The following is an 18322-nucleotide window of genomic DNA, read 5'->3' on the forward strand; positions in this document are numbered from 1 at the left end:
AAGTCAGGTATCCAGGAAGAATCTTGCAAAAAAGTATACATAGTGACTCTTAGGTTAACACTGCCACCTACTGGAATAGTGTATAACATAAGGACGTAGATGTTACCAGATTGGAATACAAAATGTACATTATTACATAGCATAAGATGTAGAATCCTATAAGTTACTTAAGTCTTCCACACCCAGGTACTGGATCTTGAATGGTATGTAGCTGTAAAGAGGAGGAAAAGGTGTTTAGCGCTAGTCAGAAGAACAACCAGAAAAAATCTTTAGTGTACTGAGTTGAGTAGAGCTGGGCAGGAATCAGATTTTCCATTTGGTGGGAAATTCCATGAATTAATTTTTTTTCTGTTCCTGAACGGAATGGAAACAAAAATTGTGAAATTACTTGCAGAATGAAATTCTGATTTTAGTTCTGGTTAATTGAAACGTTTTGATAAAATCAAAACATTTCGTTCCAGTTTCAGTATTTTAATTTTTTAAAATTTTAATTATAAAATAAATTTTAAACCAAAAATCATTGAGAAATGAAAAATTGAAACATTCCATTCTGAAAACTCATCAAAATCACGCTTGTTTTTGGCAAACTTTTTGCTCTTGAGGAATCAACATTTTCTGATGAAAAAAACATTGTCAGAAAATTTGTGACCCACTGTAGATGTTAGGTTAGCTAAGTGCTGGGAAAAGTCCAGAGTTCTCTTCTCTCATTATGAGTCCCCCTGCCCTGCTCAGAACAGTTACGGTCACTCACCTGCTCATCCCTTCCTATCCCTGAGTCCCACTGGATAGTGAGGGGACACCTGAGTTCTGGGACTAAGAAGTCTGGTGATTTGTACACCAGAGTGAAAAAAAGGATAGCAAGGCTCTGTCAGTGGAAGTTAGCAGGATGTGGACCTCATTTTCTTGAGTAAAAAAGAAAAGGAGTACTTGTGGCACCTTAGAGACTAACAAATTTATTTGAGCATAAGCTTTGTAGCTCACGAAAGCTTATGCTCAAATAAATTGGTTAGTCTCTAAGGTGCCACAAGTACTCCTGTTCTTTTTGCAAATACAGACTAACACGGCTGCTATTCTGAAACCTGTCATTTTCTTGACTGTTAGCTATGTGGGCAAAGCCTCACTACAGCTGGAGTTCAGAGGGGAGGTTGCACTTCCTTCCTCAAAGGTTCTAGCTGGGGCTGGAAAGAGCTGTTTTGCTAGAGAGGATTCTGCTATAAAAGCATGGTCCTGTCATCTAAAAATTACATAAAGTTCTGCTTGAATCCAAGGTAAGCGCCAGTGGTACAAATAGTTGCTTGCCTTGTCTGCACTTGGAGTTTACACCAGTGCAGCTGCTGGTTGCTGGCCATTGAGTGCTGGAATCAGGGCAAATCCACAATATAGACAAGGCTGTATGGCAGCTATGGATAAACAGGAAGATGTGACTCTTGGAGATAATGAGATATTGATATTCCGGAGGAATTTGGCAATATAGGGAATGATCAGGCATTCCACTGCCACATTCCATCATTACTGCACAGAAGTTCCATTTAGGTCCTGCAGCAAAGTGGCTAACCACCTTTCTTTTTAAACATTACGTACAAGATACATATTTGTTTTTAAATGGATCTGGATTTATTTTCTCCAGTTCTGCAGTTATATTTATGGGTGTTAACAAAATAATTAGAGATGGAAAAGAACCATCTGTTTGTGATCTGGATCCAAACTTCCCTAAAGTTTAGGGATGATTGAATTTGATGTCCCTTTTCTATTTATTAGAGAACAGCCCAAGCTGTGAAGAAGAAATACAAGCTTCATGAAAAGATTTTTTTTCACATTCATAGAATCAGTAATAAAACTTTGGTAGTAATTTATCTGTCCTCTGCAAAGCAATAGAAAATCTATGTTGTAACTAGGGAGCTACTGGCAGCCCCCTCATCTTTCACAACACCCCCATTAATGGGTAAATTGGTTCTGCTTTGATTTTTAATTGGCTACAAACAATAGTGTCTCTAGCTAATTGATTCAAGCCTGAACTTTTTATCCAACATTAAGATCAGTTTGGATGGCTACATTTTTTAATACTTACTTTTTCAGTTGACTTTGCTTTCTGGCTTTCAGAATGGGAAATAGCTGGGGTTTAACTTCAATAAATGGAGATGAAAGAGTATAGGGAACTTGTGTGCACTGTTTCCCAGCCTGAAATAACAAGGACTGCAACAGCCACTGCTGTTTCCATTTCAGGGATGGATAGAGGGAGGAGGGAGGGAGACAGAGGGAGGAAAGTTATTGGCATCATGTGGTTGATGTGGGGACAAAGGACCTGATTCTGCACATATGCACATGCTTAACTTTAAGGATATGAATAGTCCCATTGAAGACAAAGTTAAGCATTTATGTTTTTGCAGGACTGGGATCTAGCTCAGTAGTGAGAGGACAGAAGAATCCTTAACATGAGTCAGACAGAGCCAGCAGCATTGTGACTAAAGCATATCAAGCATTAAATAATTAAACCCTATATATCAGTGGTTTTCAACCTTTTTTCATTGCAGGCACCTAACAAATTTTGAATGGAGGTGCAGACCGCTTTGGAAATCTTCGACATAGTCTGCGGACCCCCAGGGATCCATGGACCACAGGTTGAAAACCACTGCTATGTGTGGACCATTCCCCACCACTTCTCCTTCCCCCAAAAGATCCCAGAATTCTTCAGGCTGACAGCTCTCAGCATGATAAAGGGAGGGCAAACAAGTGACAATCTAGTCTTGGAAGGGACAGAGAACATTCAATATTAAATACAAATTTTTAAATACTAAATAAGGGAGAAACCATCAGCACATTGAGAAGCAATAGGCACACCTTGTCACTTTACTAACTCTAGCTGTAAAATTTACTGTAAGAAATCTAGTAAATGGGAGCCATGCAAGCAAACAAAAGACACAGGGTTGCTGGTAAATATTTGTTTTGGCTCTCAGCAGTGCCATTCTCATGATCAAACCCTCAGGAAGTTGAGCCCCTTTCTGGTTGTTTCACACTCAGCATCATGCTGTCCTGTGGTAAGATTGATGGTGGCAGAGCAGAGTGAGGAGAGTGGGAAGAGGAGGGAAAAAAAAAAGCCTATGGGTGGCTACTCAGCGTGTGAGTCAGTGAATTTCTGAAACCAGCCACTACCATCTCACTCTAAAATAGCCTTGGGATTATTATATAACCAGATAGTGGATACATTATGACAATGCCAAAGGATGTTTTACCATCTTGTATACTCATGAGTGGCCCACCAAATAGCAGTTGGGCCCTTAGCAACAGAATACCCTCCTTTGGAACAGTGGTGGCATTTGTCTCATGGTGAGCCCGTGCAGAGCTCAATTCTTGGGCCCCTACAAGCGTTGACACTCATCACGCTGAGTGGACTTGCATCCTTGTGTTGTCATGCTGGGCTGGGCCTGCGTTTCATTTGTAACTCAGTTGCTATGTCAGGGGGCTGCCTCAGGGCCTCCAATGATTGCATGGGTTGCAGGTGCCTAATGCTGCCACTATACTGGAAATCCATCTAAGCAAGAGCCTGATCTCTTTTAGTGTGTCTTGTATGTCTGATCTCTTTGTTCAGGCTTTTTGGAGATGCTTGAAATCACCCTGGCAATTTTCTGTTGGCTGATGCTAATTGCTTGTCTCCGATCCTTTTAAGCTAGTTAGTTTTGCGTGTGGGAGGCCCTCAACTGGTGAAAATGTTATTTTCTCTTGATCTCAACAGTTGTCTAGTACCTTGATGACATTTCCTATAAAACCAAATTTTTCCAAAACCTTTTTTTCCCCCTGAATTTCCATTTTGTGGGAAATTTTGTTTTCGGTCTATTCGGAATGTCAAAATTTTCTGTGAGACAGTAATGCTGAGTGTTGACCAGCTCTGCTTACAAATTAAAGAAGACAAAACAGACAGATGGAGGGTTAGAGGAAGTAGAACAAACAATAGCTAAGATGTCCAAGTGGTGATGGTACAATGAGTCACATCTAGATAGTATAAAATCTTGATGACACAATGTTTCGTTTTTTAAATGATATGTATATAGAGATGGCCCCAAATTGCCCAACAGCCATGCTGTGATATTAATTATAAGCCTCATTGTAGCGGGGGGTCTTCAGGAAGTTGAGACAAATTTGTAACCCTTGCAAAACAATTAATGTGGGCCCCTATCAGCACAACCCAAGAGACAGTGTATAACCTCCTCCAGCCAGCTCTGTCATGCCGTGCAGGGGAAGGTTTTGCGTCTGTAGCATTGGGGGCAAGTAGTATTTAATTATTTATTTTTGCAAAATAGATGAAAATCAACTGTGATGGAAAGGGCACCCCAAGTCCTCTGCACCACTTACTTCCTGCACAGGTAACTGTTGGTATAGCAGTAGTGGAGCCCTTTACACAGATCCAGTGACCCCAATACCCTATACAGTTGACACATGGGGTGGTGACTGCTCTTCCACCCTTTCCCCTACTCCTGTTTCAAATGGGAGTAGGTCAAAGTGCCCCAAGGAACTTCTGGTGTGTGGTAGCAGGGTCCACACAGCCAGTTAGTGTGTGAAGGCTAGTACACTAAAGATATACTCTCCAGTTTGCCAGGCACTAACTTGCCATCTAGACAAGCCCTTAGTGTCCTTTACTCCTTAGCTTTGTCTGCTGGGATACTCTTCGAAGTGCAGACACACTTTCTGAAGTCCTTCTGTTGCTTTGGGGCTCCCGACTGGAATGTGCTTTACAACATTGGAGGCATGGAGATCCCACATCCACATCATCCAGTCATTGTATGCATTTGTAACGTGCCCATCATAGTGTCAGCCAGGCCCCAGTCCTGCAGGAGCTCATGTGGTTGGACCTTTGTGTTACATGGAGCCCCTTTCAGTTCAGTGAGGCTCTGCACAGGTACGGGTTTGCTCCCATGGAGTTCCTTAAAAACTGGGGCCTGGGTGCCACATGGATCCTTCATCAGGTATATGGGTGTGCTATTCTGTTGCAATGAGAGCTGGGTGGTGTATAGGACTAGGGCAAAGATAACTTCATGTGTTAATTTTCCATTGCCTTGAGTGAGGCAAAGACAAAACCACCACTGATTCAGACCTTTCTGAGGTCTCCCCCACCACTGTGTCCCAGAGAACCAATGAAAGTATAAAATGGAGCACCCAGAGCCTTCTTTAGTGACACACCCAAGAGTCTAAAAAGGATCCTTAAAAATACATGCACTCATTTTGAGAAAAGAATAGCATCTTTGAAGACAACAGAAGACTACACAAATCCCCAAAGTTGTTTCCAACCCACACAGTTCCTTCAGGGAAGTCTTTGAGCACAGAATCTAGCCATCAGTTTCATTTCTGCCTCCTCCTCCTCCTGGCTTCAAGGAGAGCTGATGGGAAGTTCACAGGTTCTTGTTTCTGTGAAAGCAGCCTTCCTCCTCTCTAGAGCTGTGAATCAGTGGAGAATGTGCTCTCACACAGCCCAGCTACAATCAGAACTTGTTTGTTGCTATGGTAGCTTTATTTAGCTTTTTAAGGCTATTTTGGAAAGACAAATGCTGTAATTGCTAAATCTGTTCTAATTCAGGCATCACAGTGTGGCTGTGCTCCAAACCTTCTTGGGACATGAAGGGGTTAACACGCTATACTGGGACGTATAGAAAAGACACAAATCCCTGTCCTGCAGAAACTGCGCAAACTGCCAAGCCTGGGAGGGCCCAGCTGAGGCTGATTATGAACAGGAAATAAAAGGAGAAGCTGGGTTAAGCCAAGTGGCTTTTCAGGATGAAGGGACTGAGCCACTTTTTAATCTGGAAGCAGATGAAGCTATGGGCTGCTAAGCTCTGGAGCAGGGGTAGCGAGGGAAGCCACTTAGTTCTTAGGTAACCAATAACTGAGCAAAGGGTTCAAGTACACCCCCAGGAATAAAATGGGTTTCCAGTTTTATTTGGGGAGTAAGGACTTGGGTTTATTTTTAGTCATTTACCTAATTCTCTCTGACAGCAAGAGACAAGCAGTGTTTGTGCTAGGAAACTAAAGACTGTTCAGCTGATCTTGATGTGATGTATGGGCTTTATGTGTGTGTATTTGTGCGAGATCCTCTAGTAGCTGGTCCATCAAGAGGCTAAGGGTATATATACACAACAATTAAATACCCCCAGCTGGCCCAAGTGGGGCTGTAAAATTGTGGTGTAGACATTTGGGCTCGGGCTGGAACTTGAACTCTGGAGACTGCAAGGGGGAAGGTCCCAGAGCCCAGGCTCCAGCCGAAGCCTGAACATCTACACTACAACTGTATAGCCCCGCGGCCTGAGCCCTGTGAGCACAAGTCAGCTGACATGGACCAGCCGCGCCTGGTGTTTTATTGCGGTGTAAACATATCCTAAGGGACCTGCTACAGTTAACATCAAAGGGAGATCTGGAGGATGGTGTGGATTGCACTCTTAGCAAATTTGCGGATGATACTAAACTGGGAGGAGTGGTAGATACGTTGGAGGGCAGAGATAGGATACAGAGGGACCTGGACAAATTGGAGGATTGGGCCAAAAGAAACCTGATGAGGTTCAATAAGGATAAATGCAGGGTCCTGCACTTAGGACGGAAGAACCCAATGCACAGCTACAGACTAGGGACCGAACGGCTAGGCAGCAGTTCTGCGGAAAAGGACCTAGGGGTTACAGTGGACGAGAAGCTGGATATGAGTCAGCAGTGTGCCCTTGTTGCCAAGAAGGCCAATGGCATTTTGGGATGTATAAGTAGGGGCATAGCGAGCAGATCGAGGGATGTGATCGTTCCCCTCTATTCGACATTGGTGAGGCCTCATCTGGAGTACTGTGTCGTTTTGGGCCCCACACTACAAGAAGGATGTGGATAAATTGGAGAGAGTCCAGCGAAGGGCAACAAAAATGATTAGGGGTCTGGAACACATGACTTATGAGGAGAGGCTGAGGGAACTGGGATTGTTTAGTCTGCAGAAGAGAAGAATGAGGGGGGATTTGATAGCTGCTTTCAACTACCTGAGAGGTGGTTCCAAAGAGGATGGTTCTAGACTATTCTCAGTGGTAGAAGATGACAAGACAAGGAGTAATGGTCTCAAGTTGCAGTGGGGGAGGTTTAGGTTGGATATTAGGAAAAACTTTTTCACTAGGAGGGTGGTGAAACACTGGAATGCGTTACCTAGGGAGGTGGTAGAATCTCCTTCCTTAGAAGTTTTTAAGGTCAGGCTTGACAAAGCCCTGGCTGGGATGATTTAATTGGGGATTGGTCCTGCTTTGAGCGGGGGGTTGGACTAGATGACCCCCTGAGGTCCCTTCCAACCCTGATATTCTATGATTCTATGATCTACTTCGGCTCAGGCGATAGAAGTCTGATTTCTGGAGATGCGGTTTTGTTGCTCGGTTGTGTAGTTGATTGTCCACAGCACACAGGAAGTAAGAGATCACCAATTTATTTACTTCTCTGGTAATGGAAATTTTTGGAGGTATGCTCCTGGATTGAAGAATTTGGTAGACAGGGCAATGTCTAGGTTGTAGGGGACGCCTATTTTAGTTGGAAGTGTTTCAACTAGTGAAGGCCCTTGGGATTGTTTTTCATCTGGTATGGTTGGTTGGTTGGTTGGTTGAAGGCAAGGGCATCCAATAGGAGTTTAGCAGCAAGGTTTGTCATGGACGCTAGCTGGACATAGGGAACATTTCCGTGTGCTACTAATGCTTCTAGATGCGATTTTGATGGTTTCTTCTCCATGTTGGTTTGTTCTGACTTTTGTAACCGTGTAGGAGTCTTGTAGAGAGGGCTTAAATTTAGGGAAAAAATAAATTATAAATTACAACTCTTTCTGTGAGAGACAAGGTGGGTGAGGTAATATCATTTATTGGACCAACTTCTGGTGGAAGGTACAAGCTTTTGAGCTTTTTTTGTATTCATTTTTGTGATACCTTCTTCTGGGCAGGTTACAAAGAGTTAAAGTGAGTCTCCATGGTGACTTTTCCGCAACATAGTCATTGTGTGCACATCCACACGCACCATGCTGTCTAACTGTTTGTATGTGGGCTGATATCCCATACTTCCTCAGAGGTCTACCCTTTATAGCTTTACTGTCGCTGAACACAGTTGTGACTCATTGAGTTAACTAACATGATGCTGAGTACTGTTTAGCAGGCAACTAGGATAAACTGTGTTCAACATAGCATCAGCTAATTATGTTTAAACCTGGATCAGAGCAAGGTTTAATCACAATTAGCTGTCAGTATGTTGAATGTTGTGTCCGAGTTTACACTTTGCCCGCTAATTTGTGTTGAGCACTGTCAGTTAACATGGTTATTCACAACCATATTCAGTCATGGTAAAACTTCATAGTGTAGATCAGGTCCCTGAAGACTTGAACACAGTTGGTGAAACTGAGTTTAACAGGTCCACTGCATGGATGGGAAATGGAGGACCATCTCAGAACAAAATGGTTATTTATTGGGGGCACTGTTTGTTCAGAGATGTATTCTTCTGACGAGATCTGGGGGCAACAGTTGGGGAGTGGTCCTTCCTGAGAGTATTGAAGATGGCTTATATCTCTTATCCTGATATTTCTCTGCATTGTTAAAGCCAGGGAGGAGAGGATATTCAAGTTTCAAGCAAGAAATTGTAACTTTTTTGATGAGTTGCTTGCTTTACCTTTTGGGTGGACCGCAGAAGCAAAATACCTAAACAGAAAAAAGAACATAAAGGACTCTTTTTTTCATATGACTTTATTGAGAAGCAGATGGACATAATAGCATATAAGCAGGATGGTTCACAAGCCATTAAAAAAGACATAAAAAACAAAAAAGCTGATCCAAAAAATCAAAGAGTGGAGTGCTGTTACTCCAGAGAGCAGATATGACACAAGGATTGCTCAAATAGCAGGTGTAATACTTCTGTTCACATTCTTTGGTCTCTTTTTTATGGGTTTATTAAAAAGAGTCTACACAGAAAGTGCTGGGGATGTTCTAACCCTATTGAGGACTACAGGGCTACAGTGAAGTTATGCTGTAACTTCTATAAAAGTATGTGGATGAATGCTGCAATCAGGATACTTGAAGAGGCTTCCACATCATGTAGGCCTTTCCCCTACTATCCTTATGTCTTCCTGAACATAAATAATTTGGTTTTCTTCACCGTTAATAAATCAGCTGGTATCTGCAGCTTTTTGTAACATTCATATTGTATTGATTGCAAATGTTAAGTGCATAATACTGAATGCATGTTGAGAGTTTAACTGTGGGGTGGGTGCCTTTCTGACCTTGATATTGTAATAGCCAATGTAAGATATTGGAAGCTTAATTAAAAAAAAAAAATGGCGCTGTGCTAGGTAAGTACTGAATTTGGAAGGGATAATGTAAGGCACTCCCTCCTCCCCACCAGAGACTGAGTGCAAGATAGTGGTTCCCAAGGCATCAATTTATAAGAGTAAGACCTGGGCAGTGCTCGTGCCCTCCTCTCCTAATGCAGCAACTGCAACTCCTCTCCTCTGGTATAATGTTGGCCTGCCTCTCATTTAGTTAAACTAAGGCTGTTCCAAATCCCATATCATGTGAGACTGAGCAAAATTGAAATCTGGGACAATCTAAGCCTATCATTGGATCCTGCGGATGTAAAATGAGACAGACATTGGTTGCACCAAGTTCAGGTAGGAAAGGGTTCTGTGGTTGGGACTCTCTGCCGAGTGTCAGTCACAAAAGCCATAGCTCTAGCAGGCATGCCCTTGTCCCCTCCTGCCTCCAATAGCCCAGGAAAAAAGGGCAGAGTTCAAGCACCAAGCTCTGATCTCCTCCTGCTAGATAGCTCACTGAGCAATGCCTGTCTCATTCAGTTCTGTAGTTAGTGGACTGGAAGGCTTTTGAGAGTTTAAAACTCTTGCTATTTTAAAGCAGCCATATATTATAGAAACAAAAGCAAATGGAATACAGTGAATGTCATAGGATAAATTACCTCTTGGGGTTCTAGTGACTTCCTAAAAGCAGTAGATTATAAACAAGAATAGCACCCGAACCTCTGAGTGGAATTATTTCCTTCAATATCACTGTAGAATATAACTAGCTTTCTTAGCTACAAAGCTTGCACTATTTTGGTGACCTACCACTTTAAATGAACTCTTTCTGATTGCTTCTTTGCTTTATGTGGGGAAAAATTATTTATTTTTTATGGTAAAATCGGCACAAGCAACAGTGAGATGGTCTCCATTATACAGCTTCACTGAAACTGTGTACTCTCCCTGTGTAAAACAAAAGCAAAACATTAGATTAGCACACAAATAGTTACAGTTACAGAACTGCCTCTTCATAGGAGAGAGTCCCCTTTTTCGTTAAAATAGTTATGCCCATCCTGAAAGCTTTTCCAGTCCAAATATGTTTCAATGGTGGTAAAAGGTGTGGCCCATTTTTCTTGCCAAATGTCCCTCTTCGTAGATGTCAAATGTTGGTAGCGCAGCAAATTCAAAATTAAAACATGGTGGTAAATGCTTCCACAGGGAAACAAAACTCTTTGATATTTAAAAATTCCTTTCAGGTCCATGTAGCTTTTCTTGCTCTTTCTGAAACAATTGCACCTGGGCTTTTGTTATTAAGGCTTTCTCTTTACTTTGCAACTGCTGTGTAATCGGAGTGGGAGAAATGTTCTTTTGACTGGGATTCATCCCACTCTAATCTTATTGTTCAAATATTGCACTGTTATAACTTCAGATGAATTTTCACAGATGTTAACATATTAATTGGGTATTTTAAAAAAAAGTATCATCTGTAGAAACACATGACACAGACACAGAACTCGCTGTATTTTAGTTTCAGCAAAACAGGTGGTAACAATAACGCTTCCTTCTGGGGACAATTTCACATCAGCAATCTGCCCAATGTAGAAGAGAAACTATGCACGGTCCAAATATGTAGACCTGGGCTTAGGGGACATCCTAATTTCATAGGTCAAAATATCTCTCTCCTCCTACCAACCAGAGAGGTATTGGGAAAGTCAGGTGGCTAAGCTCACTTAAGAGATTGAGAGGAGGACTTAACACAAAAATTTGTTTTAATTCTGGATTATTGAGCCACATTTGGTCTTCTCTGCAGAATGAAGCGGTAATAGGTCCTTGACTGCTTAATGGGATTGTACACTTTAGTTTTGGTGGCCATGATTCTCCCCACCTGCAAGTTCTTAACCAATGGCTACTTTGATCTAGACCCCTCTGCCCCCTTCCACTGGCCTCATCAACTCTTTGGCAAATGCTTGATGTCTTTGCCTTGCCGAGCACAGCGCTTAGTTGTGCCTGGGCAGGTAAACAGAGGCTAGGAGGCTTTCAGCGTTTCTGGCACTGTGTGACTGTCTGTTGAAATTCAAGCAGGAGATTGGTTCAGTATGGAGTATGCTACTTCCAAAGACATAATAGATGAGCAGGGAAGGGGAGGGGGTAAAATAGGCCAATGAGAGTAGAAGGGAGGCACCGATGGGAAGGAAAAGAGAGGAGAGAGAGGTTGTCTTCTTCTCCAAACTCCTTTCACCTCCTCTCCATTTCTTCCTTTCTCCATTTTTTCCCCTTCCCCACTACCCTCGACACTCATCTTAAGTCTTCAGCGAGTTTAAGATCCTTGCAGCAACTACTGGTATAGAAAGAATTGCTCCAGTGGTGCTAATGGGCCCTTGCAGAGGTGACCTTCCTCTTAGGAATCACCAGGAGGCGCTGCTTCCCTTGCTACCAATGCAAGAGTCAGGGCAGGGCAGTGTACTAGAGGGACAAACTAAAATCATGGGGGAAACTTACAGTGCTGAATGTCCCCAGCCTCCAGTACTAGAAGAGTGAATACGTTGCTGTACTAAGGACATTCTGGTAGGACCATGTGGTGGTTCTTAAGGACATAAGACTTGTCATACTGAGTCAGACCAGTGGTCTGTCTGTCACTGTATCCTGTTTCCAACAGTGACCCGTACCAGAGCTTCAGGTGACGTGTACAGAACAGGGCAGTTGAGTCTTTCCTTCCTGGCTTCTGGCAGTCAGAGGTTTAGGGTTGCTCCAGACATGGGGTTGCATGCCTGATCATCTTGGCTAATAGCCATTGATGGACCTATCCTCCATGAATTGACCTAATTCTTTTTTGAACCCAGTTACATTTTTGGCCATCACAACATCTCATGGCAATGACCTCAACAGGTTAATTGTGCATTGTATGAAAAAGTACTTCCTCTTGTTTGTATTAAAGCTGCTGACTGTTAATTTCATCTGATGATCCCACATTTGTGTATTGTGGGAAAGGGTAAATAACACTTCTCTATTCACTTTTTCCACGCCATTCACGATTTAAGAGACCTCTACCATATCCCCCTTTAGTCGTTGCTTTTCTAAGATGAACAACCCTAATCTTTTTAGTCTTTCCACGTATGGAAGCCATTCCATATCCTTGGTCATCTCTGTTGCCCTTCTCTGAACATTTTTCAGTTCCACTGTATTCTTTTTGAGATTGGGTGACCAGAACTGGACACAGCATTCAAGGTGTGGGGGCACCTGAATTTATAGAGTGGCATTGTGATATTTTCTGTCTTATTTTCTATCCCTTTCCTAATGGTTGCTAACATTCTGTTATTATGCTGCTATTCATGGAGCTGAAGTTTTCAGAGAGCTATCCACAGTGACTCCAAGATGTCTTTCTAAACATTACTCTGATTATTAGCCATGGTGGCATTCTTTTAGTCCTCTTATTGTCTTTTCTGGTTGGGGGTAAACATTTAGTCTGAGTCTCTATTACAGTGTTTTTAAATAGTACCCCATATACTTGCAGGCATTTAACCCTTGTGATAGCTCCTTTTAATTTCCATCTAACAAGCATCCTCACTTTTGTGTAGTTCACCTTTTCAAAGTTAAATGTTACCGTGGTAGGTTTTGGGGGGCTTTTATCACCTTTATGAAAACATTACATTTAAGTACATTATGGTCACTATTACTGATTGGTTCAGGCATAGTCACCTCTTGGCCCAGATTCTGGGCTCCAGTTAGGACTTAATCAAGAATTGCCGCCCCCCTTGTGGGTTCCAGGACTAGCTGCTCCAAGAAACAGTCACTCTTGCTGTCTAGAAATTTTATCTCTGCATCATGCTCTGAGGTGACATTTACCCAGTCAATATGGGGATAGTTGAAATCACCCATTATTATAGTGCTTTTTGCTCTTAGTCAGGTAACTTAGATTTCAGGACATAACTGCAGGGAACTTACTTGAGGGATTTCATGGATTCCCAGCGTGACAGGCCCTTCATAGTAGATATGTTCTGAAAAACAAATGGATGATGATTGTACAATGCACAAAGAAAACAAGCAGCTTATAGTATGCCCTATTTCATAGCAATACTTTGAAACCGTCAGTGAAGTGCTCTAGGACTTAAAAATCTTTAGGGACAACAGCTCTCTGAGAGAAGTGTACAGGTATGGACCATCTTCCTAGTGTAGGAGAGACTATGCTGATGAATGTCATAAGCCACTGAGGTAAGACCTGTGTGAACAGCAGTTTCTGAGAGCCTAAGGTGAAGCAGTCACTGAGTGCGCATGCAGTTAATAAGCACATTCCATCCGGAGATACCTGACTTTTGAGTGTTTACTGAACAGTATACTAGTGTAGTGGAAGTACACATTTCACAAGTGAGTAAACAGATACACAGAGGTTCAGTGACTTGCCAAAGGTATCAGGTTGGTGTCAGTGCCAGGTATAGAAACCCATCTTCCAGTCTCCAGCCCTCTAACCACTAGGCACACTGACTCCCTTTTCACTGCTTATTATTGAGAGCTTCATGAAAGGAGGGTGATTTCAGCACTAGTGGACACTATGCGTGAGCCATTCTGATTGGGCCAGATTTTGCAGGCATTGCATGAAATAAAGTTCTCCTATTTTAAATACAGGGTCTGCTCACTTCATTGTCCTCTGCAGCTGCATGTCTGAGCCCTATCCCGTAGATGAGCTGTGAAATTTACTGCCACTTCTGCTTTGACAGGGAGGGGGAAGTAATATTTTATCTATTTGTGTGAATTTTTCTGTCTTCCTTCTGCCTAGACCCTTTCTCCTGTAGCTGATCTCTACAGCTCCCTGACTGCTGTCTGAGCCTGGTCTCTCTTACTACTACCTTATACTTCACATTTTTAAAGTATGGCACAAGCAATAACTGATCCTCATGCACACCTGCAAGATTCCTATATATTATCTCCCACTTTACTAAAAGAGGAAATTAAGGCAGAGAGAGCAAGTGACTAGCCTAAGGGGCCCAAAATGTTGACATCAACACTGGGATTAGAATTCAGGATATTTTGGCTGCTGACCCTAAATCCAATTCACTAGACTACAGCTGGCTCATGGCCTGGACTCTCCAGCTGCTTCACCTGTGCCATGGGAAGCGTTTTCCTTTTCAAAGAGCTGTTGCCATGGTTGCTCACTTCTGTGCATGAAGCAGGAGCCATAGAGTCTGAGGCTTCTCTGCTGCATCGAGTAATGACTCAAAATTTTAAAAATACAGCAAAACCCTGTTCTGTTTCATTTTGCTAGACCCTAGAAAGGAGTTACAGGCCTGGATTCTGCAGACATTGAAGCACCTGCACAACTTTACTCAGCTGGGCAATGATTACGCTGGGACTCTGTGTGAATAAAGTTTGTGTAGGGGTTTAAGCAGAAGCAGAGGTGTAGATGGGAGCTGTCCTATTTGTAAAGTGCTGGTGTGGACAGTGCAATGCAGAAAGCAACCCCTTTCTGTAAAATCTCCTGCAGTGGGCAGTGTTTGAGAAGGAAAATGCAGCAAGTAGGACAGGCAGCTCGGAACCAGGATCAAACTGCCCAACAAGTCCTGGATAGCAGCAGAGGACAAAAGTGGAGGAAGTATGGGCTCTGAATCCTTCCCTACCAGTTGGAGATAAGAGAGACTTCACAGATCACATGAGTCAATAGAGTCAGCCCTGGAGTATTTCAGAACTGGCAAGGGATTGAAAGTGAAATGGCAGTGTCCTAGCTTTGCAAAACCTATGTTTGAAACTGAATTAGACAAAATCAGACAACACACATACTTCTGAATGTGTGTGGATGCTAGTATCTCCCTGGTGAAGGTAGATGCTAATTTTTCTATTACACCATAAGGCAAACTTTGACCATCCCGCCAGGGCTAGATTAAGGCAATCCTGGGCTGTAGATGTACTTCCCTCATTAGGAGATCCTGAGGTCCTGCCCATGCGTTGTGGCCACACCCTTGCTTGAGGTGATAGCAGCAGGAGCTATTCTTAGGACTACTGTGTGCTGAGCAGAAACCATCACTACCAGTACTATTCTTTGGGGTGTCTGGTGGAGCTGATCTGGAATTTAGTAGGGGGCTAGGAGCTGTGCACCCCCGAGTTCTATTCCTTTGCGACCTGGATGAATATCAGCTCTATTACACAGATGGGGAAATGGACTCTTCTCCCCTGCACCAGTAGGTGGGCCTCTACTGCGGGGGAAGAGAGCAGCTTTAATCTTCAGCTACTGGAGGCTCCCAGGAGATGTTCTGAATCAATAGGTCTACTGGGTTTTACGACCAAACGTCTAGCTGACCAGGACCTCCCACTTTCATGGCTGTGTTGTTTAAACCAGGCCCCTGAAACCACTGTGATTGCCTCTCCGTGGACTTTACAGAGCTGGGGCTACAGCAGAAAACAGCGTCTCCCGAGGCTGAATCCAACTGAATGCATGTCTTGCTTTTGGGATTCCAGTTTAACATAGTATTCTTGATACAGTGCATCTTCCTAAACCCTTGCATTTACCTATCAGTGGGGGGCAAATGAGATGAATTAGTTGCAGTAATTATAACTAAGACAAACACTTAGCTTTGTGCATTGAATGCAAAGTATTGCCTCTTTGGAACTTTCCTGTCTGAGTTCACATAGGTTATATAGTGTGAAAGACTGATATTATTTATGGGATCAATTTATAAATTATGGCAAACTTTCCAGTCAAAAAATTCCTCCATCTTCATATGTGCAAGATACTAATAAGTCACAGCATCTGTTAGTGCAAAACAGCCAGTGTTCTTGGGACATTATCTTCCATGCTCAACCCTTCTCTTAAGGGCTAACATGACTGAAGAGGTTTTCTGCAGAACATCATAAAAAGGTCTCTAGGTATTGCTGACTTCAGGCTTTCTTTTCTATTTTGTGGGTTCTTTTCACTCTTACTTCCTAACAAAAGTAATGTATTCCTTCTCCCTGCCATCAACAGGTCTCTAGCAATTTACAGAAGGAAGTGGAGCGAGTAAGAATTTCCTGTAAATTACTTCAAGTTACTTGTTCTTGTGAAGCTGCCTCTCATTTATGACAAAACACCTATAATGAAATTCTGACTCCTCTTTCTCAACTCTTTCTTAGGTTAAAAATCTTTGAACATTCTTACACTTGTTATACTATATAAAGGCCCCAGTACATCTGCACCCACCTCTTCCTTTTCTGGGCTTTAAACCTTTATAGAATTTTTATTTTTTTTTCTGTGTGAGTAATAATACAGTAATACTTAGCTCATCTAGGGCTGGATCCTATATCCATTCAACTCGATGACACAACTGCCATGAATTCTGTTGGTTCAGAACTGGTCTGAACAGTGCTCATCTATAAATATTGGAGCTGGGTGAGTATCATTCACCTCAGTTTCTCCAACCCGTAAAGTGAGTTGAGAGGATGAGTTTATTGCTCAAGGTCACGTGGCAGATCAGACCAGAACCTAGCTCTGTGGTTTAGCTTCTTGCTGAGAATACATGTCCATTTCCTCACAATTGCACTCAAAAGAAATACCTAACTTCACATCTCATACTCTGCAAGTGTAACACATTATAGACACAAACCATTAAATGTGTATGTTCATTTGTAACTAAGGTCTGAGTGAAGGTTTTTTTGGTTGAGTATGATTGCAAGAAATTGGGTGTGTGCTTTGAGCATCCTGTGTTGCATCTGAAAAAGTGAGTTTGTGCAGCCGCAAAGTCTGTGAGAGTGTTTGGTCATTAATTGGGTAAGGTCTCTGAGTTGTGCTGGATGTTATGTTACCATAATGGGTGTTTTTTCTGGTTTTTGTGACTGCGTAAATGGGAAGTACACTTGAGCAACCCTAACTCTTATGTAACTATTTTCTTGTGTGGGATATGAACGAAGATCAGAAAAATTCCTCCCTAGAGGGAGGAAGCTCATCTCTAAACTTAATACCACAAAGACTTTAGCAACGATTTTTTTCACTACTAAAGTTCACTTCTTTGCCTTCTGCGGAACAGAAGAGAGTGTAATGGGTTTAAATTTCAAAGAAACAGACATAAGTTGTTCAGAATCATGTTTGAGAGACCTCGTCAGCTTTGCTAGTCCGGTTATGACCATTATACAATTTGTTTAAATAAAAGTAAAAAGATAGGTAACAAATACTATAATTGAAACGAAGATGTTGGTAAAACATCCATCTATGTTTGTTCTGACAAGACCGTTCCAATCATGAGTCACTGATATAGAAGTAAAAGATAACAGAGGAAGGAAAATGTTCTCTATTTGCCACCTTTGACTCCTCCTCAATTCCTTTCCACTATACCCTCCTCTCTCTCAGCACCAGATATTCCTGGTGCTCTCAAAAAAGAGCCACAAGATCTATAAACAGAACAAACTATAAAGCCTGTGGCTTTTTTAGGAGGGCGGTAGGAGAAAGCTTTACAGTCTTTGTTCTCACTAAAGTGGCTAACCAAAACCAGCTAGCAACTATATTTAAACCGAGGTCAAATAAAATTTGCTTTACAAATGTTGCTCAATGTGCAATGAAGATGGGGCTCTAATTGACAAAATTCAGCTCTAAAAAGAGAGCACTCTGCCATCTTCACACTTCCTTTACCTCATATTTGATAGCTCAAATTATGGCCCTCTCTACACAAGGCAATGGTCAAGTTTAACAAAAATGCAAACAACTGGGCTATGTCTACACTAGAGACCTTGCAGTGGCACAGCTGTATCTCCCGCTGACATGGCGCTGTCTACACCGGTGCTTTTGTTGGTGTAATTTATGTCGCTCAGAGGGTTGTTTTCTCACACCCCGAGTGACATAAGTTATATTGACAAAAGTGCTAGTGTAGACACAGCCTTCAAATGTGGCTGTGCTGAGCTGCTCTATGTGGGGCTGCAGATCAAACTGCATTACAATATAATGTAAAAATGTACACTGACTATCCATTTTGGAGCCCCATCATCTAGCAAACTTAACCACTTCCCTCTGTGGATTGCATGGGAACAACATGGCTTCTATTAACAACTGTGTGGTAAGGTTCTGTTATTAATTGAGGGCAGTTTCTAAATGAAGATACATGGCATTATTTA

The 18322-nt window shown here is 42.3% G+C and overlaps 1 protein-coding gene across 1 annotated transcript in view; it reads right to left on the minus strand.

Moving 5' to 3' along the window:
• Window positions 1-8493: 8493 nt before the first annotated feature.
• LY86 (lymphocyte antigen 86) overlaps window positions 8494-18322 on the minus strand; it is a 33819-nt gene continuing 23990 nt past the window's right edge. Inside the window, exons 4-5 of the mRNA XM_074943175.1 lie at window positions 13202-13254; window positions 8494-10222 (exon numbers count right to left, since the gene is read on the minus strand). Of these exons, the coding sequence (XP_074799276.1) occupies window positions 10139-10222; window positions 13202-13254 (137 nt within the window). The 3' untranslated portion in view covers window positions 8494-10138. The remainder of the gene's footprint in view (window positions 10223-13201; window positions 13255-18322) is intronic.

Source organism: Natator depressus, chromosome 2, assembly GCF_965152275.1.
Source record: "Natator depressus isolate rNatDep1 chromosome 2, rNatDep2.hap1, whole genome shotgun sequence".
In the NCBI taxonomy this organism is placed as follows: Eukaryota; Metazoa; Chordata; order Testudines; family Cheloniidae; genus Natator; species Natator depressus.